Here is a 27232-nt window from a genome sequence, read left to right as displayed (position 1 = left end):
CTCCTGAATGTTGCGATTGTGTATTTAGGGGGTTAACAGCCAGGGGCGGTGCTGACACCGCTCCTATAAGTGTCCATGTATATAGCAAATATTATTATTTACACTGTGATTACTTGTACATGGAAAAGTAGCAACAATTTTGAATACAATTTTGTATATGCATACTCACAGAATTTGTCTTGACTCTGCTTGCTATGTCCCTCAGAGGTGCTGCTTTCAGTATCCACTGGAGAACTACACCGAGGACCAGATTCAGAACTATGAAGAGAAGTTGTGATGTGTGAAAGACATCTTTGTATAGTATGGTTTTTTTGTTTTTTTTTTAAATTAAAAATAATAATAAGAAGAAGAATACGACTAGACTTTTTTTGTAGAAATCTTTGGCAACAGAAGAACCACTAAATGTTAATGTAAAAGTACTTCAATTGCCCTGCAGAAAATTAAGGTTAAACAGTATTTTATCTATCTAAAATGTACTTTCCATAGAACAACTATAGATTTCAGTAAATCATAGGTTTCTGGGGGAAATAAAACACTCTGTACAGTTTACTTTTGCTTGGGAGAAAGTCATTGGAAAATAGCCTAGCCTTTAAACCTTTGCACACTTTAAAAAGACAGCCCATCTTTTGATAACAATATTGATTGAAATTCTTTTCAAATCTCTATAGTGGAAACTCAATTTTCTTGAAACTAATCTCCCAACTGCACAGACATAGAATGCAATTATAAAATTCACTATGGAGAACTTACTGCATACTTTTTATTATTGGGTTTAATGAATTAAGTATGGATTAAGCTTCTAAATACCTTCCATGGCTACAGCAGGCAACTAGACGATATCTGTGAGCAGAAGCGGGTGCTATTTGCCACAGTAAGATAGTAGTATCTGTTATAATGATCTTATGAGTCCTGTTGACTGTATGGAGCTATATAGTCCATGAGCCAAGAGCCAATTTTGACGATATCGGTACCACCCGGAGTGACTAATTCTCTTTGGTGTTTTTAGGTAGACGCATGTCTGTAGTTTATGTTTTGATATGATAGCCCTTGCACATCAGTAGCTTAACCCCTTCAGGCCTATTTGTACCCAAATGCCTAGGCCGTTTTTTGTAAATCTGACCTGTCACTTCATGCGATAATAACTTTGGGACGCTATCAACTACCCACGCCATTCTGAGATTGTTTTCTCGTGACATATTGTACTTCATGGTAGTGCTAATTGTGAGTCAATAGATTTTACCTTTCTGCATAAAAAATTACAAAATACACGAAAATTTGGGAAAAATTCGCTATTTTTGAACTTTGAAATTCTCTACTTTTTACAAAAATGCTGATACCCCCCATAACAGTTATTAGTTTACATTCTCCACATGTCTACTTCACATTGGCATCATTTTGGAAATGAAATTTTATATTTTTCGGATGTGATAAGGCTCATAGTTTTATACGCAATTTTTAAAGTTTACGACTAAATTTCCAAAACCCATTTTTCCAAGGACCAAGTCAGTTCGGACGTCACTTTATGGGTCTTGTATAACAGAACCCACCCATACATTACCCCATTTTGCAAACTACACCCCTCAAGGTGTCCAAAACGGATTTTCAAAACTTTGTTAACCCCTTAGGTGTTGCACAGGAATTCAAGCAAAATGACAGTGAAATATCAAAATTTCAATTTTTTGGCAGATATTCCATTGTAATCCAATTTTACCTGCAACCCAGCAAGGGTTAACAGCAAACCCAAACCCAAAATTGGTTACCCTAATTCCGCAGTTTATAGAAACACCCCACATGTACATGTAAACTAAATTATGGGCGCGCAAGAGGGCTCAGCACAGAAGGAGAGCTAGGCGGTTTTTGGGATAATAGATTACACTGGAAGAAATCCAGTGGGCCATGTCGTATTGGAGAGACCCTGAGGTACCCCCAGAGTGGAAACCCCCAAAAAGTTACCGCATTTTGGAAACTACACCCCCTAAGGAATGTTTTAGGGGGTATAGTAACCACTTTGACCCAACAAGCGCTCCATTGGAGTTTCATGCACTTGGTTGAGGAAATTGAAAAGTACGTTTTTTTACCGGAAAAAGTCGCTTTAGTCCCACATTTTTCATTTTGAAAAGGGGGACCAGGAAAAAGTACACCCCACTTTTTATTCCCCATTGTCTCCCAAACACGGCAATACCACAAGTGTTGTCTAAAACCACAGTATTGGCGCATATTGGAGGGGGAGGGGGGGGGATGTGTAGTGTAGTATTTTTGTTTTTTTTAACTTTCTTTTACACTTTTTGCCTGCCTGCCCAGACTTGCTGGGACTTGTGGTACCACAAGTTCCAGCGAGTGCAGGCAGGTCCGGCCAGCCTGCACAGTGCAGTGATCGTCCCTGTATGAGACCCTGTGCTGACAGGATCTCATACAGGCAGAGGCGACACTGTGTCGGCCCTGCTACATCGCTGCTATGGCTAGAACGATGTTCTAGCCAATCGCAGCACAGGGGGAGGAGATCAGACACTGACATCCTCCCCCTGGCCTGTGGAGTGACTGGTAAATGCACCAATCGCTCCACAGGCACGAACCCCTGCAGCGAATCACGCCATGTTTTACAAGGCATGCTGCGATTCGCTGGGCTATATAGCCCAGCGAATCACAGTGATTCTAGCTGCAGGGGGTCGGCGCGATGGCCACACACGGCGAGGGGACAAGCCCTGCTGCCGGTAAGTGCGGCCATCTACCCCCGATCCCCGCGCGATTAGCGGCGGGGACGCTAAAGGGGTTGTGCCGTACTAGTACTGCTCTTGTCCTTTAGTCCAGGACGAGAGAGCAGTACTCGTACGTCGCTCGGTGCCAAGGGTTTTAATGTTTTTCTTTGTGTTTGCAGGTGTTTACTGACATATCTAATGGCATGATGGAAGTACCAGCGAGGAAGAAATCACGGATCGACTGTATCATACACTGCTCTAATGATGACAGTGATGATCTGGCGTCCCTACAGGATTTGGACTCCTGGAAAACATTGCTTAGGGCTGCAGAGATCAGACAGCATGAATCCGTCCTGGAAGCAGCTAAGGGCCTTGAAGAACGAGAAATACCACACATACAATATCACCGTAAATGTCGTAGTCTCTTTACAATGAAGAAGTCACTGGATTCTATCCCTGCCAAGGGTGTCAATGTCGAAACAGCAAGCGAAATCCCAAGGAGGAGGCTACCGAGGGGTACCCCCAGTGATAGCAGGGTGTATGCCAAAGTATGTATGTTCTGCGAGAAGTCAGGCAAGTATCTCAAAGGAGAAAAAACAAGGGAGCCAATCGTCCAGTGTGTTGAGCTACGAGCAGATGAGACGATCCGCAGAGCAGCGATAAGGAAAGGCACACAGAGAATCCTTGGTTTACTTAGCAGAGACCTTGTTGCTTCAGAGGGGCACTACCACAAGTCGTGCTACAAACTATTCACAAAAGATGATTCCCAAGTGGCCTGTAGGTCTGGTGCAGCAGAAAATCAGGAAGAAAGCAAGGAAGTACGCTACGGAGAGGCAGAGAGAGAAGCCCTTGAGGAACTCTTCTTGTATATAAGGACTGAATTGTTCCCAAACCCAGAAGTACTGCCTATGAAAAACCTCACATCTAGGCTTCAGAGATGCATGATGTCCCGTGGTATCATCAAACTGAAACCATCGACAAAGAAACATGTTCGCCGAAAACTTGAAACAGAGTTTGGTGAATCACTCCGCTTTCTCTCCGATGAGAAAGGTAAGCTTCTAGTCTATCCATATAGCCTATCAATGGACGACCTTGCCCGGCAAGCACACAGCATGACAAAAGATCTGCAAGAAGCAAGAGCCGCTAACTCTGGAGATGTCGTAACCAAAGCAGCAATGCAGCTGAGGAATGAGATCAAGAAGCAAGATGTGAGTCAGCCATGGCCTCCCGATACAGATCAGAATGTCGTTCCTGCATTAGTCACTCAATTCCTGCAAACCCTGCTTACAGGAGATTGTGAGTGCCAAACTCCCTCTGAAAGAGCTCAACGTCTTGCCACATCCTTCGGCAGTGACTTGGTTTTTGCTGTTACCAATGGAAAGACAAAGCCACCCAAGCACGTACTGCTGTCCTTTGCAATTAAGTCTTTGACCGGCAATACAGAACTGGTTCGAACTCTGAATCGTCTTGGCCACTGTGTGTCATATTCAACGGCTGAGGAGATCGATACAGCCCTTTGTATCCAGAAGTTGGAATGTTCAACAGATGACATCCCAATGCCAGCAAATATCTACCCTGGTGTGTTCACAACCTTGGCCTGGGATAACATTGACAGACTTGAGGAGACACTAAGTGGAGCAGGTACATCTCAGAGTCAATGGCATCGCTGTTCAGTCCAATGTTGCATGCTCTGTGACAAAAGTCCTGCCAGATGTAACTAAGTCGAAGAAAAGAAGCATAATTCCGACAGAATTAATGCTACCAATATACAATGTTGGGCGGCGGGGAGGGCCACCCAGGATTGAGACTGCGAATGTTAACACTACCGAGGAGGTCCAGGATTCAAAAACCAAGAACCATATCTGGCTTCTGGCTAGAATGTCAGACCATGAGGATCAGACCATTAGCAGTTGGACTGGGTTCAACATCCAAATCCGCAGCGACATTGTAGTGGCCCAGGACACTAAGCTACCTGCCCACTATCAATGCTCCTGCAACAGCCATGTCCACTGTGAATGAAGTCTTGGAGCAAACACATGCCATCATGCAGACCCTGAAGCTTAACAGAATTGTGTGCGTGTTTGATCAAGCACTCTATACCAAAGCTGCCGAGGTTATCTGGAAACAGGAGAAGTTCAAGAACATTATAATTAGAATGGGTGTCTTCCACACAATCTGTAATCTCCTCTCCATCAAAGGTAAGAGATTTCAGGATGCAGGCCTTAGAGATCTGTGTGTTGAATCCGGTGTCATCGCTGAAGGATCAGTGTCTGGAGTGATGGACGGCCGGAGGTACAACAGAGCAGTGAGACTACACAAGCTGGTCTATGAAGCACTTATGAGGCTTGCATGGAAAAACTTCCTTCCATGGCTAGAAGAAAACCATGCAAGGGACCTTCACCATCTGATGAAACACTGAAGAACATCACAAACTTTTGCATCAGTGTGTCGCAGGGATCCTTCGAAAAGTTCTTGGATAATGAATCTTGCACACTTACCCTGAAGCTCTTTCAAGTTTATCTTGAGACCTTCAGAAATGAACAACTCTCAGCATTCTGGATGTCATACTTGGACATGGTCGAGACCATGCTGGCCCTGGTTCGAGCTTCAAGAGAAGGCAACTGGATGCTTCACCTAGGAGCAATCCGACAGATGATACCGTGGTGTTTTGCCTATGACAAGGTCAACTATGCCCGATACCTAACCTATTACTATGCTACGATGTCTCGGCTGCCCATAGACCACCCAGAGGTCCATGAATACTTCATGAAAGGTGGCTTTTCGGTCCAGATCGGTAGCAAGAATCCTTTAGGACGGATTCCTGTGGACCAGACCATCGAAGAAACAATCAACAAAGACACCCAGACACCAGGGGGCACAAAAGGCTTCAGCCTCAAAGTTGGAGCTGTCGCCAGATTCTACCTGACATCGGAGTACCGCAGCATGTACTTGAGGCAGCTGAGGGCCCTAGTAGGCCAACAATATACTGACTTCAGTCATTCAGACCTACAGGTGTCCAGGATTAGAAGAGATGAAGCTGATGTCCGATCTTTTGTTGAACTGCTGGAGACTGGTTGGTTGAACCCCTTCAACAAAGAGCATAATGGTGAACTTATCAGTTTATCAACAGCGACTGCAGCACCACCAGATGTAGCCAAAGACCTTCTAGGGGCATACAGTATAGGAGAGGATGCATATCACACATTCAAGGATGAGCGTTTGGGTACCGATACGCCAACTACACTGTTTCATGACAAGATGACGAAGAACAATCTTAAAACGTTCTCTAACATCAGAATGAAGACACACAGACAAGGCCTTGGCAAGGAGGTAATTTTGAAGGCTGACAGGAACCTATTTGGCCAGATGATACTTGTAGCTGAGAACAGAAAGCTACAAATGAGTGATGTCTTGACTCATCCACTGGGGCCATTGCCATGGGCACTTGCCAACGGTGATGGGTCTATCCGCAAGACCAACAAGGCTGCCCTAGCAAGGGAGTTGGAGAGGAATGCTCCTCCTGCAGAGGTGATCCCTGAGCCCTCTGCAACCATCATTGATGGGATGAGCCTGGTTCAGAAACTGAAGGGAAACGATGCAACATTTGCCCAGCTAGCAGGCACAGCAATGAGTCGCGCTATCCATGAGGGTGCTAAGAGCAAGCGCATTGATATTGTCTTTGACGTCTACAAGGAGACATCCATCAAAGATACAGAAAGAGTCAACAGATATGAAGGCACAGGGATCCATTTCAAGAACATTCAACATGGGCACAACATCCAGCAGTGGAGAAAGCTACTAAGTAATTCCTCCAACAAGGCAAGTCTCAAAGTTTCTGGTTGAAGAATGGAAGGCGAAACACCACAGAGAGAAGCTTGAGGAGAAGGAGATGTATGTCACATGTGAGCAGCTCTGCTTTAAGATCACCAAAGAACAGTGGGAAGAGGCTGCTGACCTTAAGTCAAGTCAAGAAGAAGCAGACACACGCCTCCTTCTCCATGCTCTTCATGCAGCAGAATCTGGTTACAAGTCTGTCATCATCACTTCAGAGGATACTGATGTCATGGTCCTGTGTCTGGGCATGTGCCACAAAATCCCATCCCACCTGTTCCAGAAATGCGGTACACAGAACCGGACAAGATTCCTGGATATCACCACTCTGAGCAGAACATTGGGAGGCAGCGTGTGTGATTCATTGATTGGTATGCATGCATTTACAGGCTGTGACACAGTCAGTGCATTCGCTGGCCGTGGGAAGATGACGACACTCAAGCAGTTGAAGATGAACAAGACATACCAGGATGCCTTTCAGGAAGTTGGTCGTTCATGGGAAGTGTCTCCCGAACTCTTTGAGAAGTTACAGGAAATCACCTGCCACATGTACCTGCCAACTACCCAAACAACTGAGGTAAACAGGCTCCGGTATCAGCTGTTCTGTGCCAGACGTGGAGTGGTAGAGTCAAGTTAACTCCCTCCTTGCCAAGACTGCCTTTTCATGCATGCACTGCGTGCAAACTACCAGGCTGCGATCTGGAGGAGAAGTCTGCAGAGCCAGCCATTTGTTGCAAACCCAACAGACTGCGGTTGGATGATAGATAATGACGGAAAGCTTGTTGTCAAGTGGATGCGAGGGGCACCAGCAGCTATTATCCAGCTACTGTCCTGCAAGTGTGTGCGGTCATGCAAACTTCCTCAGTGTACTTGCCTCAGCAATGGCCTGAAGTGCACGGACATGTGCAGGTTACAGACATGCCAGAACAAGGGTATTGAAGACGAGCCAGTAGAACAACAGTCAGATTCAGAGTCTGATGTTGAAGATATTATGGAGTAACGTTATATAATTATACATACACACACTATATATATAATTATACATACACACACTATATATACAGTGGGGAAAAAAAGTATTTAGTCAGTCAGCAATAGTGCAAGTTCCACCACTTAAAAAGATGAGAGGCGTCTGTAATTTACATCATAGGTAGATCTCAACTATGGGAGACAAACTGAGAAAAAAAATCCAGAAAATCACATTGTCTGTTTTTTTTTTCATTTTATTTGCATATTATGGTGGAAAATAAGTATTTGGTCAGAAACAAAATTTCATCTCAATACTTTGTGATATATCCTTTGTTGGCAATGACAGAGGTGAAACGTTTTCTGTAAGTCTTCACAAGGTTGCCACACACTGTTGTTGGTATGTTGGCCCATTCCTCCATGCAGATCTCCTCTAGAGCAGTGATGTTTTTGGCTTTTCGCTTGGCAACACGGACTTTCAACTCCCTCCAAAGGTTTTATATAGGGTTGAGATCTGGAGACTGGCTAGGCCACTCCAGGACCTTGAAATGCTTCTTACGAAGCCACTCCTTCGTTGCCCTGGTGGTGTGCTTTGGATCATTGTCATGTTGAAAGACCCAGCCATGTTTCATCTTCAATGCCCTTGCTGATGGAAGGAGGTTTGCACTCAAAATCTCACGATACATGGCCCCATTCATTCTTTCATGTACCCGGATCAGTCGTCCTGGCCCCTTTGCAGAGAAACAGCCCCAAAGCATGATGTTTCCACCACCATGCTTTACAGTAGGTATGGTGTTTGATGGATTCAACTCAGTATTCTTTTTCCTCCAAACACGACAAGTTGTGTTTCTACCAAACAGTTCCAGTTTGGTTTCATCAGACCATAGGACATTCTCCCAAAACTCCTCTGGATCATCCAAATGCTCTCTAGCAAACTTCAGACAGGCCCGGACATGTACAGGCTTAAGCAGTGGGACACGTCTGGCACTGCAGGATCTGAGTCCGTGGTGGCGTAGTGTGTTACTTATGGTAGGCCTTGTTACATTGGTCCCAGCTCTCTGCAGTTCATTCACTAGGTCCCCCCGCGTGGTTCTGGGATTTTTGCTCACCGTTCTTGTGATCATTCTGACCCCACGGGGTGGGATTTTGCGTGGAGCACCAGATCGAGGGAGATTATCAGTGGTCTTGTATGTCTTCCATTTTCTAATTATTGCTCCCACAGTTGATTTCTTCACTCCAAGCTGGTTGGCTATTGCAGATTCAGTCTTCCCAGCCTGGTGCAGGGCTACAATTTTGTTTCTGGTGTCCTTTGACAGCTCTTTGGTCTTCACCATAGTGGAGTTTGGAGTCAGACTGTTTGAGGGTGTGCACAGGTGTCTTTTTATACTGATAACAAGTTTAAACAGGTGCCATTACTACAGGTAATGAGTGGAGGAAAGAGGAGACTCTTAAAGAAGAAGTTACAGGTCTGTGAGAGCCAGAAATCTTGATTGCTTGTTTCTGACCAAATACTTATTTTCCACCATAATATGCAAATAAAATGAAAAAAAAACAGACAATGTGATTTTCTGAATTTTTTTTTCTCAGTTTGTCTCCCATAGTTGAGGTCTACCTATGATGTAAATTACAGACGCCTCTCATCTTTTTAAGTGGTGGAACTTGCACTATTGCTGACTGACTAAATACTTTTTTTCCCCACTGTGTATATATATATATATATATATATATATATATATATATATATATATATATATATATATATATATATATATATACACACACACACACACACACACACGCCTACACACATTAGTATGGACAAGCCCATGACATGTTCAGTGTGTATTTACATAACTTGGATTACATTTTGTTACAAATACTACATGCATTGTATTGACCTTTTGGCATTTCCCCTAAATCGACCTTTAATCATTATTTTTTGGAAATATAGGTAGGATCTATTCAAAAGGTGGAAAATACCATTAACCCCTTCGCGCCGGCCGCCGTAGCGGTACGGCGAATCGTACCCGGATCATATGCCGGGCGATCGCCGCGGGTCGGGAGCCGGTTCCCGGTGCAAAGTGGTTACTGTACCTAAAACATTCCTTAGGGGGTGTAGTTTCAAAAATGGGGTCACTTTTTTGGGGTTTCCACTGTGCGGGACCTCAGTGTGTCTCCAAATGTGACATGGCCCCATAGATTTCTTACAGTGAATTTTGCCGCAGCTTCGCTTACGAAGCCTGCCGTGCGCCAATACTGTGGTTTTAGACAACACTTGTGGTATTGCCGTGTTCGGGAGACAATGGGGAATAAAAAGTGGGGCGTACTTTTTCCTGGTCCCCCTTTTCAAAATGAAAAATGTGGGACTAAAGCGACATTTTTCGGTAAAAAACGTACTTTTCAATTTCCTCAACCAAGTGCATGAAACTCCAATGGAGCGCTTGTTGGGTCAAAGTGGTTACTATACCCCCTAAAACATTCCTTAGGGGGTGTAGATTCCAAAATGCGGTAACCTTTTGGGGGTTTCCACTCTGGGGGTACCTCAGGGTCTCTCCAATACGACATGGCCCACTGGATTTCTTCCAGTGTAATCTATTATCCCAAAAACCGCCTAGCTCTCCTTCTGTGCTGAGCCCTCTTGCGCGCCCATAATTTAGTTTACGTGTACATGTGGGGTGTTTCTTTAAACTGCGGAATTGGGGTAACCAATTTTGGGTTTGGGTTTGCTGTTAACCCTTGCTGGGTTGCAGGTAAAATTGGATTACAATGGAATATCTGCCAAAAAATTGAAATTTTGATATTTCACTGTCATTTTGCTTGAATTCCTGTGCAACACCTAAGGGGTTAACAAAGTTTTGAAAATCAGTTTTGGACACCTTGAGGGGTGTAGTTTGTAAAGTGGGGTAATGTATGGGTGGGTTCTGTTATACAAGACCCATAAAGTGACGTCCGAACTGACTTGGTCCTTGGAAAAATGGGTTTTGGAAATTTAGTCGTAAACTTTAAAAATTGCGTATAAAACTATGAGCCTTATCACATCCGAAAAATATAAAATTTCATTTCCAAAATGATGCCAATGTGAAGTAGACATGTGGAGAATGTAAACTAATAACTGTTATGGGGGGTATCAGCATTTTTGTAAAAAGTAGAGAATTTCAAAGTTCAAAAATAGCGAATTTTTCCCAAACTTTCGTGTATTTTGTAATTTTTTATGCAGAAAGGTAAAATCTATTGACTCACAATTAGCACTACCATGAAGTACAATATGTCACGAGAAAACAATCTCAGAATGGCGTGGGTAGGTGATAGCGTCCCAAAGTTATTATCGCATGAAGTGACAGGTCAGATTTACAAAAAACGGCCTAGGCATTTGGGTACAAATAGGCCTGAAGGGGTTAAGCTACTGATGTGCAAGGGCTATCATATCAAAACATAAACTACAGACATGCATCTACCTAAAAAAACCAAAAAGAATTAGTCACTCCGGGTAGTACCGATATCTGGCCCGGCTCATGGACTAATACACCGACATCCTCCAGCCTGCACCAATCCAATAGTGGCAGCTTAACTGCTTAGATACTGAGGTCAATAGCAAGCGTAGGTGTTTGACAGAGGGAGGAGGCACCTTCTGTCAATCTCTACCAGCCAGACCCCCTACACTGCAATTCCCGGGTGGTGATTGGTTATTATGGCAGTCTTGCAGAAGTGTGACCTAAGATGTTGCCTGTCAGTAAAGCACAGACTGGGTATAATGCTTTAGATTTTTGTGTATTCCAAAAATCTACCTCTTGAAGCTCATCAAGAGAATGCCAAGTGTGTGCAAAGCAGTAATAATAGCAAAAGGCGGCTACTTTGAAGAACCTAGAATATAAGACATACAGTATTTTCAGTTGTTTCATACTTTTTTTGTTAATTATATAATTCCACATGTGTTAATTCATAGCTTTGATGCCTTCAGAGTGAATCTACAATTTTCATAGCCATGAAAATAAAGGAAACTCTTTGAATGAGGTGTTTCCAAACTTTTGGTCTGTAATATATATATATATATATATATATATATATATATATATATATATATATTTATTTATTATATACACATATATACACACAGCACTATGACTATGACTTATCTCAGCTAAGACGAAGCCTAGGTCCTCAGGCTACATTCACACCATGGGCGTAGCCAGGATCAAACCTAGGGGGGCAGAACCTCATATTGTTCCGCAGAACCTCATACTGCACACCTCAGCTGCTGCAGAACCTCATACTGCACACCCCTACACTTGAAAATAAAGCCTGCACCTTAAGAAGATGTGGTGATGAATGCAGTCTATTTATTCCAACTATCAATTGATGTTGATGTGTTACTGAAGACGAGCAATGCCTGTCCTGGGTGTCCTTTTGGGCAGCTATGAGGTGTACCTGACTGGTGCTAAAAAAAAAAAAAAAAAAAAAAAAAGTGTTACTCTGGTTTCACACTTGCGTTTTTTTGCGCTGTATTTTAGCGCTAAAAAACGCATGCGCTTTTTTCCACTATATTTTGCATGGGATGCGCTTATGTGCACATACACATGCGTTTGTTTGCGTTTTTACGCGCATGCATTTTTTTGTGGTGTGCGCTCGGGTGTACAAAATGCATCCTGTTGCATTTTTTGGGCGTCCGACTTGCCTCAAAAAACGCATGCGCGCAATGCGTTTTTTACAGCAAGACACCCATTGTAAGTCTATGGGTGCGCATATGTGCGCATTTGCATGCTCATGTATGCGTTTTTTTGCGCATGCGTTTTTTTGTTGACCATTGGTTAGACAATGGAAATTAGAGGTTTGGGTTACAGTTAGGGTTAGTTAAGGGGGTTTAGGGTTAGGGTTTGGGTTAGTATGGTTTGGCTAAGGGTTAGGGTTTAGGGTTAGTTAGGGTTTAGGGTTAGTAGGGTTTGGTTAGGGTTAGTATGGTTTGGTTAAGGGTTAGGGTTAGTATGGTTTGGTTAAGGGTTAGTATGGTTTGGTTAAGGGTTAGGGATAGTAAAGTCATGGTTTGGGTTAGTGTTAATCCTAACCCTATCTTGATATTTTTGTTGAGGCCAACTAATGTTGGAAAAACCCGCGGTAAAAACGCACTAAAAACGCATACAAACGCATAAAAACGCTGCGTTTTTTTCATGCATGCGCATAAAAATGCTTGAAAAAAACGCAGCATTTGTATGCGTTTTTTCAATGCGTTTTTTTGCGGGAAAAACGCGCTGCAAAAAAAAGCAAGTGTGAAAGTAGCCTTAGTCTGTGTAATACCCGGCTTTTATTCTTTTTGGTACAGATACGATATGGATAGACAGATATGGATAAATGCATAGATGATTTCTAATCTAATTTTGCTATTGAAAACATTATCTATGAGCTCAAAAACCTTTCAGGTGATGCGGCTTTTTAAAACAGCTGATCTGCTTTTGCAGCTGAAAAACGTATCCTCAAAAACGCAGGAAAAACGCTGTGTGTGAATGTAGCCTCAGCCATTTATAGGACATTTCATAACTTTCCCAAATTCCTATGAAAAAATATTCAGCACATTCTGCATTGAATTACTGTACCCAATTTATCATATATTTTAGGAGTCGGAGACGGTCCATTTTATACCGACTCCACCAAAATGAGCACTGACACCGACTCCACAGCCCTGCGCAACACATGCAGGGATTGTCTGTTAGGCATCCGCAACACATGCAGGAATTGTCTGTTAGGCAGCCGCAACACATGCAGGGATTGCCTGTTTGTTAGGCAATCCCTACACGTATTGCGGCTGTCTAACGGTTGCGAGATATGCAGCCATGGGAACTCAAATATATTATTCAAGCACCCGAAAGACACTCAGTTACCACCTAAGCGTGCCTGGATAACACCTTGTCAGAGCACATTCGCTCATCACTATTCAGCACAAGTGAATTAACAGAAGGTTCAGCTACTGTTTACACTCTGCATCCATGGAAAGCAGCAGGAACTGCAGTATGATATGAAGGAATTTACAGTTATCTAAGCCAGCACGCATCAATTCACTGTATTTTAGAATTTTATTTTCACCAGGAACGGTACAACCACTTCAGCTCTATGTTCATAGGGGGAATTTGTAGCTGTATTAGAAAAACTAAGCTTGAACTACTATCATCATGATACATTATCAACCTAAAATAATTCCGTGGCCATACGGATATACCTCTCAGGCGTCAAGCTCCAACCAAAACGATAACAAACTCCAATATCCAACTAGAAAAGTCATAGCATTACTAATATAATAGATAGTGCAGTGACTGAGGGGTGGACAAAATCATCACAAAACGTAGAGAGGATTTAGTTAAATAATGTCAATTTTATTACACATATATAAATTTTATAGAGACATACAAAGTGCTTTATGGTGAGGTAGATAAAACGTAGCAACTAGAAGATAATGGCAAAGTGCATAGGTGACAAATATGGTGCCAGACAGAATAAACGTCTCAGGGCTAAGCTCTGCATGAGATCATGATACTGATAGCAGAAGGTTCAAATTCAAAAGTGCTATAATAATAACAACTCAGGGCCTACATAAAGTGAGTCTAACATAGCAGACAAAGATCATATAATAGATAAAGAGCCAATTTATACTAAGCAATATTTTCTAAGCATGCGCCGAGTCCCAAATTTGGGGTTTCAGGGTGCAAACTGACTAGTCATATAACTATATTCCTGACAAGCTCAAAGTATAAGTGCCAGAGCCTATGTTTAGGGCACAAATACAGATAGTCCAGTAGCCCATATGTAAGTCATATATGCTTCTATGTCAAGCTAATAAAAGGGGGAACTGGAGAATCTGTATACCGGCCCAATAAGTCTCTACATGTGAAGCCCCAAGAAGTACAAAACAATAATGCCAACCAGACTATAGTATAAGGCTAAATACCTTGCGACATGATTCCAGCTGGCTGAAGAGACGCCCCTGAGACGCGCTAAAGCCCTGACGCGCGTTTCACTGTCCTCGGTTTCGCCTGACTTTGAGCTTGTTAGGAATATAGTTATATGACTAGTCAGTTTGCACCCTGAAACCCCAAATTTGGGACTCGGAGCATGCTTAGAAAATATTGCTTAGTATAAATTGGCTCTTTATCTATTAGGTGATCTTTGTCTGCTATGTTAGACTCACTTTATGTAGGCCCTGAGTTGTTGTTATTATTATAGCACTTTTGAATTTGAACCTTCTGCTATCAGTATCATGATCTCATGCAGAGCTTAGCCCTGAGACGTTTATTCTGTCTGGCACCATATTTGTCACCTATGCACTTTGCCATTATCTTCTAGTTGCTACGTTTTATCTACCTCACCATAAAGCACTTTGTATGTCTCTATAAAATTTATATATGTGTAATAAAATTTACATTATTTAACTAAATCCTCTCTACGTTTTGTGATGATTTTGTCCACCCCTCAGTCACTGCACTATCTATTATATTATTAGTAATGCTATGACTTTTCTAGTTGGATATTGTGGTTTGTTATCGTTTTGGTTAGTACTACCATAATACAGTACATTTAAGGAGTTGTCTTATTTCTAAAAAGTTTTTCCTATAGGTCCTTAGGCTACGTCCCCACGGTCAGTAACCGGAAGCTCTTTGAACGCAGCACATGTCCGCTGTGTCCAAAGCGCTGCCAACTTTTGAACACAGGTGATTCCGCATGTGTTCACTGAACCGTGCAGAATAAACACGTCCTATACATTGCACTGGTGATATTTATTCTTGAAGAGACTCGCGTCTCCACAAGATAAATAGACATGCTGCGGTCTAGAAAGACATGCCGCGGTCTAGAAAGACATGCCGCATGTCCGTCTCTACAGGCAAGTCGGAGGTGTCCATGCATGCATAGTGGGCATGGGATTTCTTGAAATCCCATCCACTATGCTGTAACATCTGGCCACTGTGGGTTGGATGCTCCGGATGTACGCAGCACTCAACCCACAGCGTTTACTGAACGTGGGAACCCTTAGTGGTAAGTTGCGCTGTTCTTAACCTTTCCTGGGTCCAATGTGAAGTCTTGGTGGTTGTTCCAAGTGTACTTTGCTGTCTGCTGACAAATATGCTCAGCAGCGCTGCCAGTGTAAGTGGCACCAGCCGCTGAGATCACTGAATGGCTGCCATGTCACTGTGGCAGAACCTCTGTGTGCTCAGTGGCTTGTACCATCTACACGCAAGTTTTGCAGGCAACAACAGTTTACGGGAAGCAACCACAGAGACTTAGAATTAAACCTGAGCTTAGAAAGGAAAAAGTAATTTGGCCTTTTTAGTACTACGGTAACTTAGAGGATAAAATTTTTTGAAAGCGTACAACCCCTTTAAGAAATGCATTATAGACCTTAGGATGGGGAAGGAGCAATCTAAAGGCATAATTTGCCAAGATTATTTCCTGAACAACCTACCAACAAAATGGTTGAAAGTCTGTAAACTTGGCCCATCCCTTTTCTTCAGGAGTGGATGTTTCTGGAGCAGGCGCATCCCACACACTGGAACCTACATCCAATGCTACACAAGGAGTAGGTGGTTTGGAGTTTACATGCTCATCAAACACGGCAGTCCATCCAGTCTCTTCGAATGAGAACAAAAGTTAAATAAATTAGAAAAACACTGTAAGTATTATAGAAGTAATTTAGATTTAAGCATATTGCTGCCAAGTTATTTTTTTTTACATTTTGCACCCTTGGTGACAAAGACATTTTTTGCAATTTTGACGAGTACAAATAAAATAAAGTTATTTAGGAGTCACTGTAAAATCTCTTTCTTGTAGCCTTAATTGGAAGACACAGGAAGCATGGTTACACGCCGACACTAAGGACACAGTCAGACGGCCGTATAATTCAGACAGAGACCGGAATGTAGTGCACAGAGTGACTGGCTGCTCTCTCGACTCGAACACAATAGCTTCATAGAAATACATTAAGCGATCATGCTGGAGTCACTGGCCAGTGCAAGCATTGCAGTCTGATCTCGGTCCAATTTCTGAGATACTATTATATTGATTACCTTGGCAATTTATAATTTTGTATCCATTTTTTGGGGGTTTTGGTAAAAGTTTTGTAGAGAATGGACTCTAACTGATGTTGTAATTAGAGGTGAGCAAATTTGTTCTGGTTCCCTCTTATCCGGCAAACTATAGGGCTTACCGAAAAAGCTGCAGAGGGAACACAGTTTCCTGGATCGCACCGGCTAAACAGCTGATCTGTGCCACTGCTGTGTCACAGTCACAGCACATGCATGGAGAGCCCAACACACAGGCTCTCCATGCTTGTGCTGTGACACAGCCACGACACATGCAGCTGCGGCACCGATCAGCTGTTCAGTCAGCGCAATCCAGGAAGCCGGGTTCCCTCTGCAGCATATTTGGTAAGCCCTATAGTTTGCCGGATAAGCGTGGAACCCAAACAAATTCGCTCAACTCTAGTTGTAATAAGTCAATAATTAGAAGTTCAGTTTGTGGTTCATATTTTCATGTGCTGAATTAACATGATGATGTCATTTACTTTGTGTTACTCTATATAATATTACACTACAGTTCTATTCCATTATTGATGAAAGCCTGGGATGGGCTTAAATGTCTAATTGGATTTTCTATGTATATACTGGATTACAAGAATTTCATTTCACATGTGAGTGCCGGGATCATCTTTAGTTATTGAAACTTCTCTCCATGAGAACCACAAGCAGTACAGGATACCAACCCACCGCCATCTTTATTCCAATTTATACGGCTTTATGACTGCACCCTTAGAATACATTTTAGAAAAAAGCTGACTCCTCCTCACCAAGCTACATCCGGACAGTAAACACCCAGTTATTCGGTTACTGGTAAATCATTAAGAGGGGCAAAACCAAGACCACCCTCCTAACCAAAAAGGGAGGGTGCTGTGCCCCCCAAAGAAAGCAATGAGATTTTACTGTGAGAAGTCTTTATTTCTTGGTTGCTTCAATGGAGGACACAGGAACCTTCCTAAAGCTGTCCTAGGGGTTGGAAAACAGATACCAGTACCGCAGTAGGAAGAATAGCAAACTCTCAGGTCACTACCAATGCGCCTGCCGCTTGTAGCACCCTTCTGCTAAGACTTGCATCCCTAAATGCAAAAAGTAAGAGCTCAACAACGATATGGAAAAAATACTAAGTAGTAGTTCTATAGAATAGAAGTACCGATACCACCTGGGTGTGTAAGACCAAGGAGGCTTCTGAGCGTGTAGAAAGCTGTGCCATGGCAGGGTAGCCCTATCTTAGCACGATCTTCCGCATTGGCAAATTAAAACTAGAGAACAATGGTGGCACTAAAGGCGGTCTGATATCTGCCGGATCATAGCGTGTTAACCACAAGGCAACCGAACATCCGAACAGAAATGTGAGAGACAGGTAGAGTTACACAACTCTGACTACATAATACTGTGTAAGAACCTCTCTTGAGAGATGAAGGACCTAAAGAAGGAGATCAATTTCCTCACTGAGGTGAAAGGCGGAGAATCACGCTAAGGGCCCCATCACACATAGCGACTCACCAGCGATCCCGACAACGATATCAACTTGTCAGGATCGCTGGTGTGTGGCTACATGATCGCTGGTGAGCTGATCAGCACCAGCGACGCCGAGCGGGCGCGTCGCTGTGTACGTTAGTTACCAGCGCGCTGATGCAGGGAGCTGGTAACTAAGGTACAAATCGGGTTTCTAAGCGGCGCGCGTCACTTAGAAACCCGATGTGTACCTTGGTTACCAGCTCCCTGCATTAGCGTGCTGGTAACTAAGGTACACATCGGGTTTCTAAGCACAGCGCGCTGCTTAGAAACCCTGCATTTACCTTAGTTACCAGTGCGCTGATCGCTGGTCTCCCGCCTGTCACACACAGCAATGCGTGCTGGCCAGCGGGAGACCAGCGATCAAAAAATGTCCTGGCCATTCCAAGACGATCAGCGATAACCGGCAGGGGGGCCAGTCGCTGGTCAGTGTTACACACAGCAATCTCGCTAGCGAGATCGCTATGTGTGACAGGGGCTAAAGACTAAAAGAGCTAACTGAATGCAAGACTAATCTATGCCGAAAAGGAGAGGCACATGAAAGTCCTCTACGGAGCCTCGCCTGATGAAAGAGAACCCTATAGAGTACTGAAGGGCACCATAATGAGGTTTCCGAGGTCAAAAGGGTGCTAATACAATAAACCCGAGTACACCCTGCAGTCACGACCTATGGCTTATAAGTCAAGTTCCGCTGAACCAGGATAGCTAAGGCAGGATACTGGCCCTTGCGAGTCAACCCTGGCTGAAAGCAAGCATGCAAAAATTTAAGGATATCACCATAGGAGTGTTTCCAATAGGTGAGATATCACCATAGGAGTGTTACCAATAGGTTCTCACCTAAGAAAGAGAGGTTCTCTAAATGTAATGGTAGAAATGTGAATAGGCAGGGAGTGAGAATTCTGCCCTAACAAGGAAAGACCAAAATTTCCCTGGAGTGTAAATCAGCCCAGATCTCCGCCTTGACCTGTCACTTACTGGGGCAAACTATAGTGGAGGAAGTCAGTTTCTGAGGAGAGCATCAGAGACGTAAAATCTCCAAATACCTTGGCAGTTGAAGTAACATAACAGAAGTCGATTGTCTAAACAAACCAGGGCTGTGGAGTCGGAGTCGTGGAGTCGGAGTTAGTTTTGGTTGGAGTCGGAGTCGGTAGAAATGTACCGACTCCGACTCCAGCTTTAAAAAAAATGTATTAATATTTCATAATTGAACTTTCATATGAATTTTATAAATGTTACTCAAATATATATGTTCTATCAAACTATGAACAACAGTGATAAGCAGTTCTGCTGGAGATAGAGACATTTCTTACTTCTTGTGTGTCACTGTTCTCCACTGCCCTTATCTAATCTTATACTTGGTTAACCTCATGCTGCCCCAACCCCCCTACTTACAATGTATGAAACTGAAAGTGAAAATGTGTTGCAAATTCTTAGTAGTAAAGCTCCTCCTCTAGACTAGATCATACTAGGTGTGCGTCTTCCAAGCATCTCACAGCTGCCTGCTACTCAGAAGAGGAAGACTGTAAGAAGTATTATCCTTTCAACAAACTTTGCATCAGTTAACTGTGAGTACATGAGGAATAATAACAGTATTACTGACCACTACATCAGTTGTACGACCTGGCAATAATTTTGTACAATTGTTTTTAGGAAAAACAATTGTCATTTGGATTGTGAATGCAGAATTAAAAACCTGAGAATGTCAAAGAAGCATCACATTAAATCAGCTGTATTTGAACATTTCACCATCACTCAAGATAGAAAACATTATGTCTGTCAGTGTATGACAAATGATCCAGATGAAAACAAATGCTGTGAAGCCAAGATGAGTGCATATTCAGGCAAAGATAAAAATGCTCCTACCAGAGCTTCTAATCTAAAGAGACATTTACAGCGCTTTCATCCAGAAGTACTGAAAGCAGTGGATGAGAAAGACTGCATCCAAACCAATGAACCAGTGCCCAGCTCTTCCAGCCAAACAAAGGAGCAGAGAACTTTGCAGCCATCAGTTGCAAGATATTTTGTCAGTGACAAAGTTACTGTGACAATGACAGTAGATACATTTAAAAAACAGATCATAGAGCTTGTTGTAAAGGATAGTGTGCCTATTTCATTATTTTCACGACCAGCTTTTATGTGTCTGAATGGGGAAATGGCCCGCAAGCTTGGTGTTTCTCTGGAGAGAGAGAGTATTAGAAAATTAGTAATCGAAGAAGCTTTTAAACAAAAGGAAGAACTTAAAAAATCTCTCAAGGGACGCTTTCTGTTTCTTAAAATGGATGCCTGCACACATCACAGAGTGAACTATTTTGCCATCAATGTCCGATTTGTTTGTGCCAAAAATGAAATAGCTACCAAGACATTGGCAGTAAAAGACACCAAAGCTCATCACACCAGTGAGTTTCTCCAGGTCTTGGTGGAAAAGGTTCTGCAAGACTATGAACTTAAAAAAGAGCAAGTTCTTTCTGTCGTAACTGACAATGCTTCAAATATGATAAGTACTATTAAGCTAATGAATGAGAGTAATGATGGTGACCAGCAGCTAGAAGAACATTCTGGGTCCACAGACACAGAAATGTTTGAAATAGAGGAACACAGTATTGTAACTGAGGAGCAAACTGAAGTTGCTTCAGATGAACAGCAACATGATAGTTTAGATGATCTTGTTGAAACTGTGTCAATAAGTTCTTTCATTCATCACATGCGCTGTGTTGTGCATACGCTACAGCTGGCTATAAGAGACAGTCTGCAAGAAGGACATGCTGCTGCACTGATTGGCAAGGTGAGAAAATTGGCTACTGTTGCCAGAACCCCTAAAGTTGACTCAATTTTGAAGAGACGTGCTGGAAAAGGGGCAATTATTGATCAAGCCACACGATGGGGCAGTACTTACTTAATGATTCAGCGCTTGGTTGAACTGAAAACCTTTCTTGTAGACATGGCTAACCCTCAACTGACGTTAAATGAAAGTCAGTGGAATCAGGTGACTGAGCAGGAAAAATTGCTAGAGCACCCATTTACAGTGACTAAAAAATTACAAGCAGAGGACTTAACTCCAGGTATTTTCTTAAAGGAGTGGAAGAACCTGATGTTTCGCCTGTCCCAAAGAGGAGGGTTAATTGCAAGTGGCAATGCTACATCAATGAAACAGAGAGAGGAGCTACTATTACAAAATAACATTCTTTTGGCAGCTGTTTATGTAGACCCAATGCATCAGATTCTTCTAGATGATCAACAGCTAAGTAAAGGAAAAGAAGCTCTGTTTGAAATAGCAGTAAGGATGAAAGGGTTGCAGAACAGTCAGGAGGAACAAGAAGAATTTGGTCGTCCTGCCACATCTTCACCCTCATCATCAACTGATGAAGAATTTAATTTCGAAAAATATTTGGATCATAAGGACCGTGCAAAGCGTTCCCGCATAGAAGAAGAGTCATCCCCATCAAGGAACACAGCCAGTACATTTCAGCAGAATTTTTCATGTGCACTAAAAGAAATTGAGAAATTTGACCGTTCATCAAAAATAACAGTGCAACAAGCGATTCCTCTGTATCCTGACATTGTCAGAGATGTTGCCCGAGTGGTTACTGCTTTGCCACCAACACAAGTTAGTGTAGAGACGTTGTTCTCTGCTCTCAAAATAATTAGATCAGATTTGAGGGCATCCATGAAGGAGGATCTGACAGATGCAATACTTTTTCTGAGGACAAATTTATAGATTTCTTCTTATTAACTGCATAAAAGTGTTTATTGCATATTTACTTACAGTTTAGAAAAGTTTATAAAAGTTATTTGCTATATTCTAATTGTATTCTAATAAATGTAGTCTTTGCTCTAAGTGGTCTGATTACTTATATGATGGTGAGAAACTGAATAAGCACGATGTTTAATATTTTACAACAGTAAATTTGTTGTTATGAATTGGCCATTTATGAAGGAGTCGGAGCCGGAGTCGGAGTCGGAGCCTGATAAAATCCAGGAGTCGGAGTCGCAACTGTGGCTTACCGACTCCACAGCCCTGGAACAAACTGCCTTAACTGTTCAATGAGATGGACCTGGCCAGCGCTCCTCTTGGAGGTGAAAAGATGGAAACACTGCTAGTATTCTCTAAACTAGCCATCAAGGACTGTAGGGAAAAAAAACTAGGATAAGGTAGAAAACGCCTTAGTGACTGAGATAGTTTAAGGGATGAAACAAAGTACTGAACTAGTCACCTCAGAGGGAGTCTTCAGTTACCACTTAATGTGTATAAAAATGGCACCCTACTCAGGGACAATGCTTCCACAAGTGCAGATAATCACGGAAACTCCCTCAAAATATGAAGCCCAATGGCAAGAACGTCAGACTGTCAAGTGGATACGGGGTGACCCGACTCTAGGGTTCAGGATGCGACAATCTTGGTGTTTCTAACCAATGGTCTAAGATACCACAAACAAAATGACTCCTACTGGCTGAAGAAGCCTATATGAGTGTTAGCTGCCTGCACCCTGCACTGCAAAGCAAAAAGGACTACTTGAGTTAACCTTGCCTCCAAAGTTAAAGAAAATGCTCCTGCTAAAGATTGGAATAATCAAAAGGGGGCTATCCTATGAAAAATTTTAGCCACTGAAAATGTCTTCTGAAAAAAACAAAAGAAAGATAGCACAGTGGCTCAGTGGTTGGCACTGTAGCCTTGCAGCGCTGGGGTCCTGGGTTCAAATTCAGAGAGCATTTGCAAGGAGTTTGAATGTTCTCCCCATGTTTGTCTGGGTTTCCTCCAACACTAGAATGACATACTGATAGGCAATCTAGATTGTAAACCCCAATGGGGACAGCGCTGTGGAATTAATGGTGCTGTATAAGTGAATAAAATAAATAAATAAAAATAAAAGACAGACAAAAAGGGAAGTTCCTAAAATGACTAATTAAGGCTAAAACAGGTCTGAGACTCAAACCCATGTCTGCAACCAAATGACAATAAGCTAAACTGAATAATTGGTTGTTGCCTGCACAGGTTTAGCCTGGTGGGGAAAAGTCAGCTTTGTTCTTTTTTTGTAATAAGATATATTCTTATGCTCAGCCTCCAGATGGCAGCATATAACCCATAGTTCCTGTGCCCCTTACAGCGCACCTGTCAGCAGGATTTTGCTCCGTAACCTACACACAGTGTCAGGTCAGCGCTGTTATATTAATTAAAATGATACCTTGATTGATGAAATCTGTCTTGTGGTTGTTGTTATTCCTTATATGTAGTTTTCAGTTAATGAGAATCTGGTGCTTCATGGGGGGGCCCCTTTATGTGGTGCTTTGCTTACATATGCATCTGCATGGGCTTACTGAAAACAGATCACCGATTCTTCAGTGACCTGCCCCCTATTTTACATACTGTGTATAATATTGTGTGGTTATAGAAAAAAACTATCAAAATGGTACTGGCACCTGCGCTGTAGCATGATACAATGCCAAATATTTAATCACAAATAAAGTCCTTAATATTTTTGAACCCCTAATTTAATGGGGTATACCCCCTCAAAATGCAATGTTAATCACAAAAATGAATTCCTATAGAATAGGCAACACTCAAGGGATACTTGTAAAAAGAGTATTTTTATTGAAATAACTTAAAAAAACAAGTAAAAGGAAGTGGTACTGAAAATACAAAAAAAAAAAAATCAGGGACATCATACCATGGAGTGCCGACAGTGCAAACAAAGCTATAATGGGCAGTGTGTGGAGGTCAAACCTGAGATGTCTGTGTTCAGACCTGGTTGGCCTTCATCTGCACCTGCTCCATCTGGCTGCATGGGAGTGATGCAGATACGCTTCAGGTATGGATTGCATTTGATATGGTCTTGCTTTTAAAACATTTAGGAGGCCGCAATGGCACAGTGAATAATAAAAATGTAGAGTAGGACCCCCCATATGAGATTGCCTTGGCGTGGCGGGGTGGCTCAATATATTGATCAATATTTTGCTAAATGTCTCATTTTGAATGCAGTAAGATATGTGCATATGCACCTCATGTTATGAGTTCTGACCACTGGCAGTGCTGGCTCTTCTCTATTTTTAAAGCTATAATGAACAGCAAGCTCACAAGCTGAAAAAATGATTAAATACGCTACAACAATAGCACAATTCATATGTAGTACACAAAGAACCAATAGAGCCAACACTACAGATGTGAGGTTATGTAAACAAATGCCCGTATCCTGGAATAAAGTGCTTAGGTGCTCATTGTGTAAACTTTGAAAATAAATATAGCTATTAAGCTTATCATGAATGGTGTGCTTATAGAAGGGATAAACTAGTCCTTATATAAAGTGCATGGCGGTATAAATATTCTTGTAACATATTAGAAAGGCTAAAAGCCATTACCAGTATAATGCACGTGGAAATCCTGATGTCCCTGCTGCCCCGACGTGCGTTTCGCTATCCTTCTTCGGGAGGCGTCAATGCATATGTGCATTTATGATTTAGTCAAATAGTATTGTGGGGGAAAAAAATATCTTCATCAAAATGGTGCCACCGTTCCGCTAGATGCTACTGCCAAGTGCCTCCGCCATTTTGCTGGAGTGAAAAAAAAAAAATCATCTCCATCAGGATGGCACCAGCTGCACCTGCACAGTAGCATCAGAACGCGATAGATGCTACTGCGCATGAACCACCGCCATTTTGCTAGAGCTAAAAAAAATTGGTGCTGGCACAGTAGCATCTATCAATGATTGCATCCAACAAAATGGCGCAGGCTATGCCTGCCCATTAGCATCTTTTTTTCTCCAGCAAAATGGTGTCGGCGTTTGCGCAGTAGCATCTATCAGAACATGATACATGTTACTGCGCAGTCACTGCCGCCATTTTGATGAAGATATAGTATTGTAGGGGAAGAAAAATATCTTCATCGAAACGGTGGCGGCGCTTGTGTAGTAGCATCTATCGGAAAGCGCAGATATTCCCCCCACCACCACAATACTATATGACTAAATCATAAACGCATATATGCATATTAGGCATTGTATCATGCTACAGCGTAGGTGCCATTTTGATGAATGTTAAAAAAATTTTTTGTAACCAAACAATATGTATGTATGTAAAATAGGGGGCAGGTCACTGAAGGATCAGTTACCTGTCATAAGCCCATACAGATGAATATGAGAACAAAGCACCAGGGCTGTGGAGTCGGAGTCATGGAGTCGGAGCTCATTTTGGTGGAGTCGGAGTCGGTATAAAATGGTCCGACTCCTAAAATATATAATAAATTGGGTACAGTAATTCAATGCAGAATGTGCTGAATATTTTTTTATAGGATTTTGGGAAAGTTATGAAATGTCCTATAAATGGCTGTTCTATTCCTGATCTAAGGCTACATTCACACACAGCGTTTTTGCTGCGTTTTTTGAGGATACGTTTTTCAGCTGCAAAAGCAAATCAGCTTTTTAAAAAAAACGCATCACCTGAAAGGTTTTTGAGCTCATAGATTATGTTTTCAATAGCAAAAGCAGATTAGAAATCTGCTCTATCTATCCATTTATCCATACCTGTCTATCCATATCTTATCTGTACCAAAACTAATGAAAGCCAGGTAGCACACAGACTAACACTCCTTTTTTTTTTTAGCACCAGTCAGGTACACCTCATAGCTGCCCAAAAGGACGCCCAGGACAGGCATTGCTCGTCTTCAGTAACACATCAACATCAATTGATAGTTGGAATAAATAGACTGCATTCATCACCACATCTTCTTAAGGTGCAGGCTTTATTTTCAAGTGTAGGGGTGTGCAGTATAAGGTTCTGCAGCAGCTGAGGTGTGCAGTATGAGATTCTGCGGAACAGTATGAGGTTCTGCCCCCCCCCCCCCCAGTTTTGATCCTGGCTAAAACCGTTTCTTATAGATATGGCGAACCCTCAGGTTACCCTAAATGAAGGTCAATGGACACAGGTGGCTGAATTGAAGGAATTGCTTAATCACCTATTTACCGTGACTAAAAAATTACAAGCTGAGGATTTAACTTCTGGCATTCTCATAAGGGAGTGGAAGAACTTGCTTTTTTGCCTGTCCCAAAGAGGAGATTTAATCGCAGATGGAATTTCTGCTTCAATGAAACGGAGAGAGGCACAGCTATTGGAAAATAAAATTTTTCTGGCAGCTGTTTATGTGGACCCAAGTCATCGTATATTGCTTGATGATCAACAGCTTACTGAAGGAAAAGAAGCTCTGACTGAGGTAGCAGTTAGGATGAGTGGCCTACAGGAGGACTGCCAGGCGCAAGAGGACTTGGGTCCTGACAGTGCTACTGCTGCCATATCTTCATCCTCATCAGATGAGGAGTTTGACTTTGACAAGTATTTGGATGATATGGAGCAGGCAAAGCGTTGCTGCAAGGAAAAAGATTTCACTCCGTCTCCTATAGCAAGCAGATTGACCATATTTCAGCAAAATGTTTCACTTGCTCTCAAAGAAAAAGAAAAATTCAAAACTGACTGTGCATGAGGCAATTCCTTTATACTTGGAAATTGTTAGAGATGTTGCCCATGTGGTTACGGCTTTGCCTCCAACCCAAGTTAGTGTAGAGAGGCTGTTCTCTGGCCTTAAAATTATTAGGTCAGATTTTAGGTCATCTATGAAGGAGGATCTGATGGAGGCAACTCTATTTCTTGGAACAAATTCATAGACTGCACAAATGTTGTTTAGTATGTTTTTGTTGAAAACTGTTTTTTGTCACTTACATAGTTTATTACATAGTGTTATATATATATATATACTGCATATATATATATATGTAATCGATATTACATAGTGTATTACATATTTACAATTTATTACAGTTTTTTGTGTTCTAAATTTGTATTCCAATAAATATATATTATGTTCTATCTAAATGTCTTGATTATTGTATCATAAAAATGATTAAATGTCTGATGTTCACATTGTACTACAATAAATTTTTCTCTTAATCATAAGCAATATATGTTGGAGTCGGAGTCGTGGAGTCAGAGTTGGTCGAAGGGAAATTGAGGAGTCGGAGTCGCAGGTTTGGCTTACTGACTCCACAGCCCTGCAAAGCACCACATAAAGATCCCCCACAGGCCGCCTCAAAACGCGAGAATCTCACTAACAGAAAACTACAAGTAAAGATTAAACAATCGCAAGATGGATTTCATCGACCAAGGCATCATTTTAATCAGTAAAACAGCGCCAAC

General features: G+C 42.2%; 1 protein-coding gene across 4 annotated transcripts in view; it reads right to left on the bottom strand.

Annotated features, from left to right (window-relative positions):
• The window catches only part of PPP6R2 (protein phosphatase 6 regulatory subunit 2), a 277099-nt gene that overhangs the window by 47418 nt on the left and 202449 nt on the right, over nucleotides 1-27232 (bottom strand). For all 4 annotated transcript variants that reach the window (XM_073579254.1, XM_073579253.1, XM_073579256.1 and 1 more), the window contains exons 20-21: nucleotides 15934-16099; nucleotides 170-258 (exon numbers count right to left, since the gene is read on the bottom strand). In XM_073579254.1, the coding sequence (XP_073435355.1) occupies nucleotides 170-258; nucleotides 15934-16099 (255 nt within the window). The remainder of the gene's footprint in view (nucleotides 1-169; nucleotides 259-15933; nucleotides 16100-27232) is intronic.

This window comes from Dendrobates tinctorius, unplaced genomic scaffold, assembly GCF_039654945.1.
Source record: "Dendrobates tinctorius isolate UK_male_01 unplaced genomic scaffold, ASM3965494v1 ptg000062l, whole genome shotgun sequence".
NCBI classification, from domain to species: Eukaryota; Metazoa; Chordata; class Amphibia; order Anura; family Dendrobatidae; genus Dendrobates; species Dendrobates tinctorius.
Note: the sequence above shows the minus strand (reverse complement) of the source record. Positions and strands in the feature narration are given on the sequence as shown.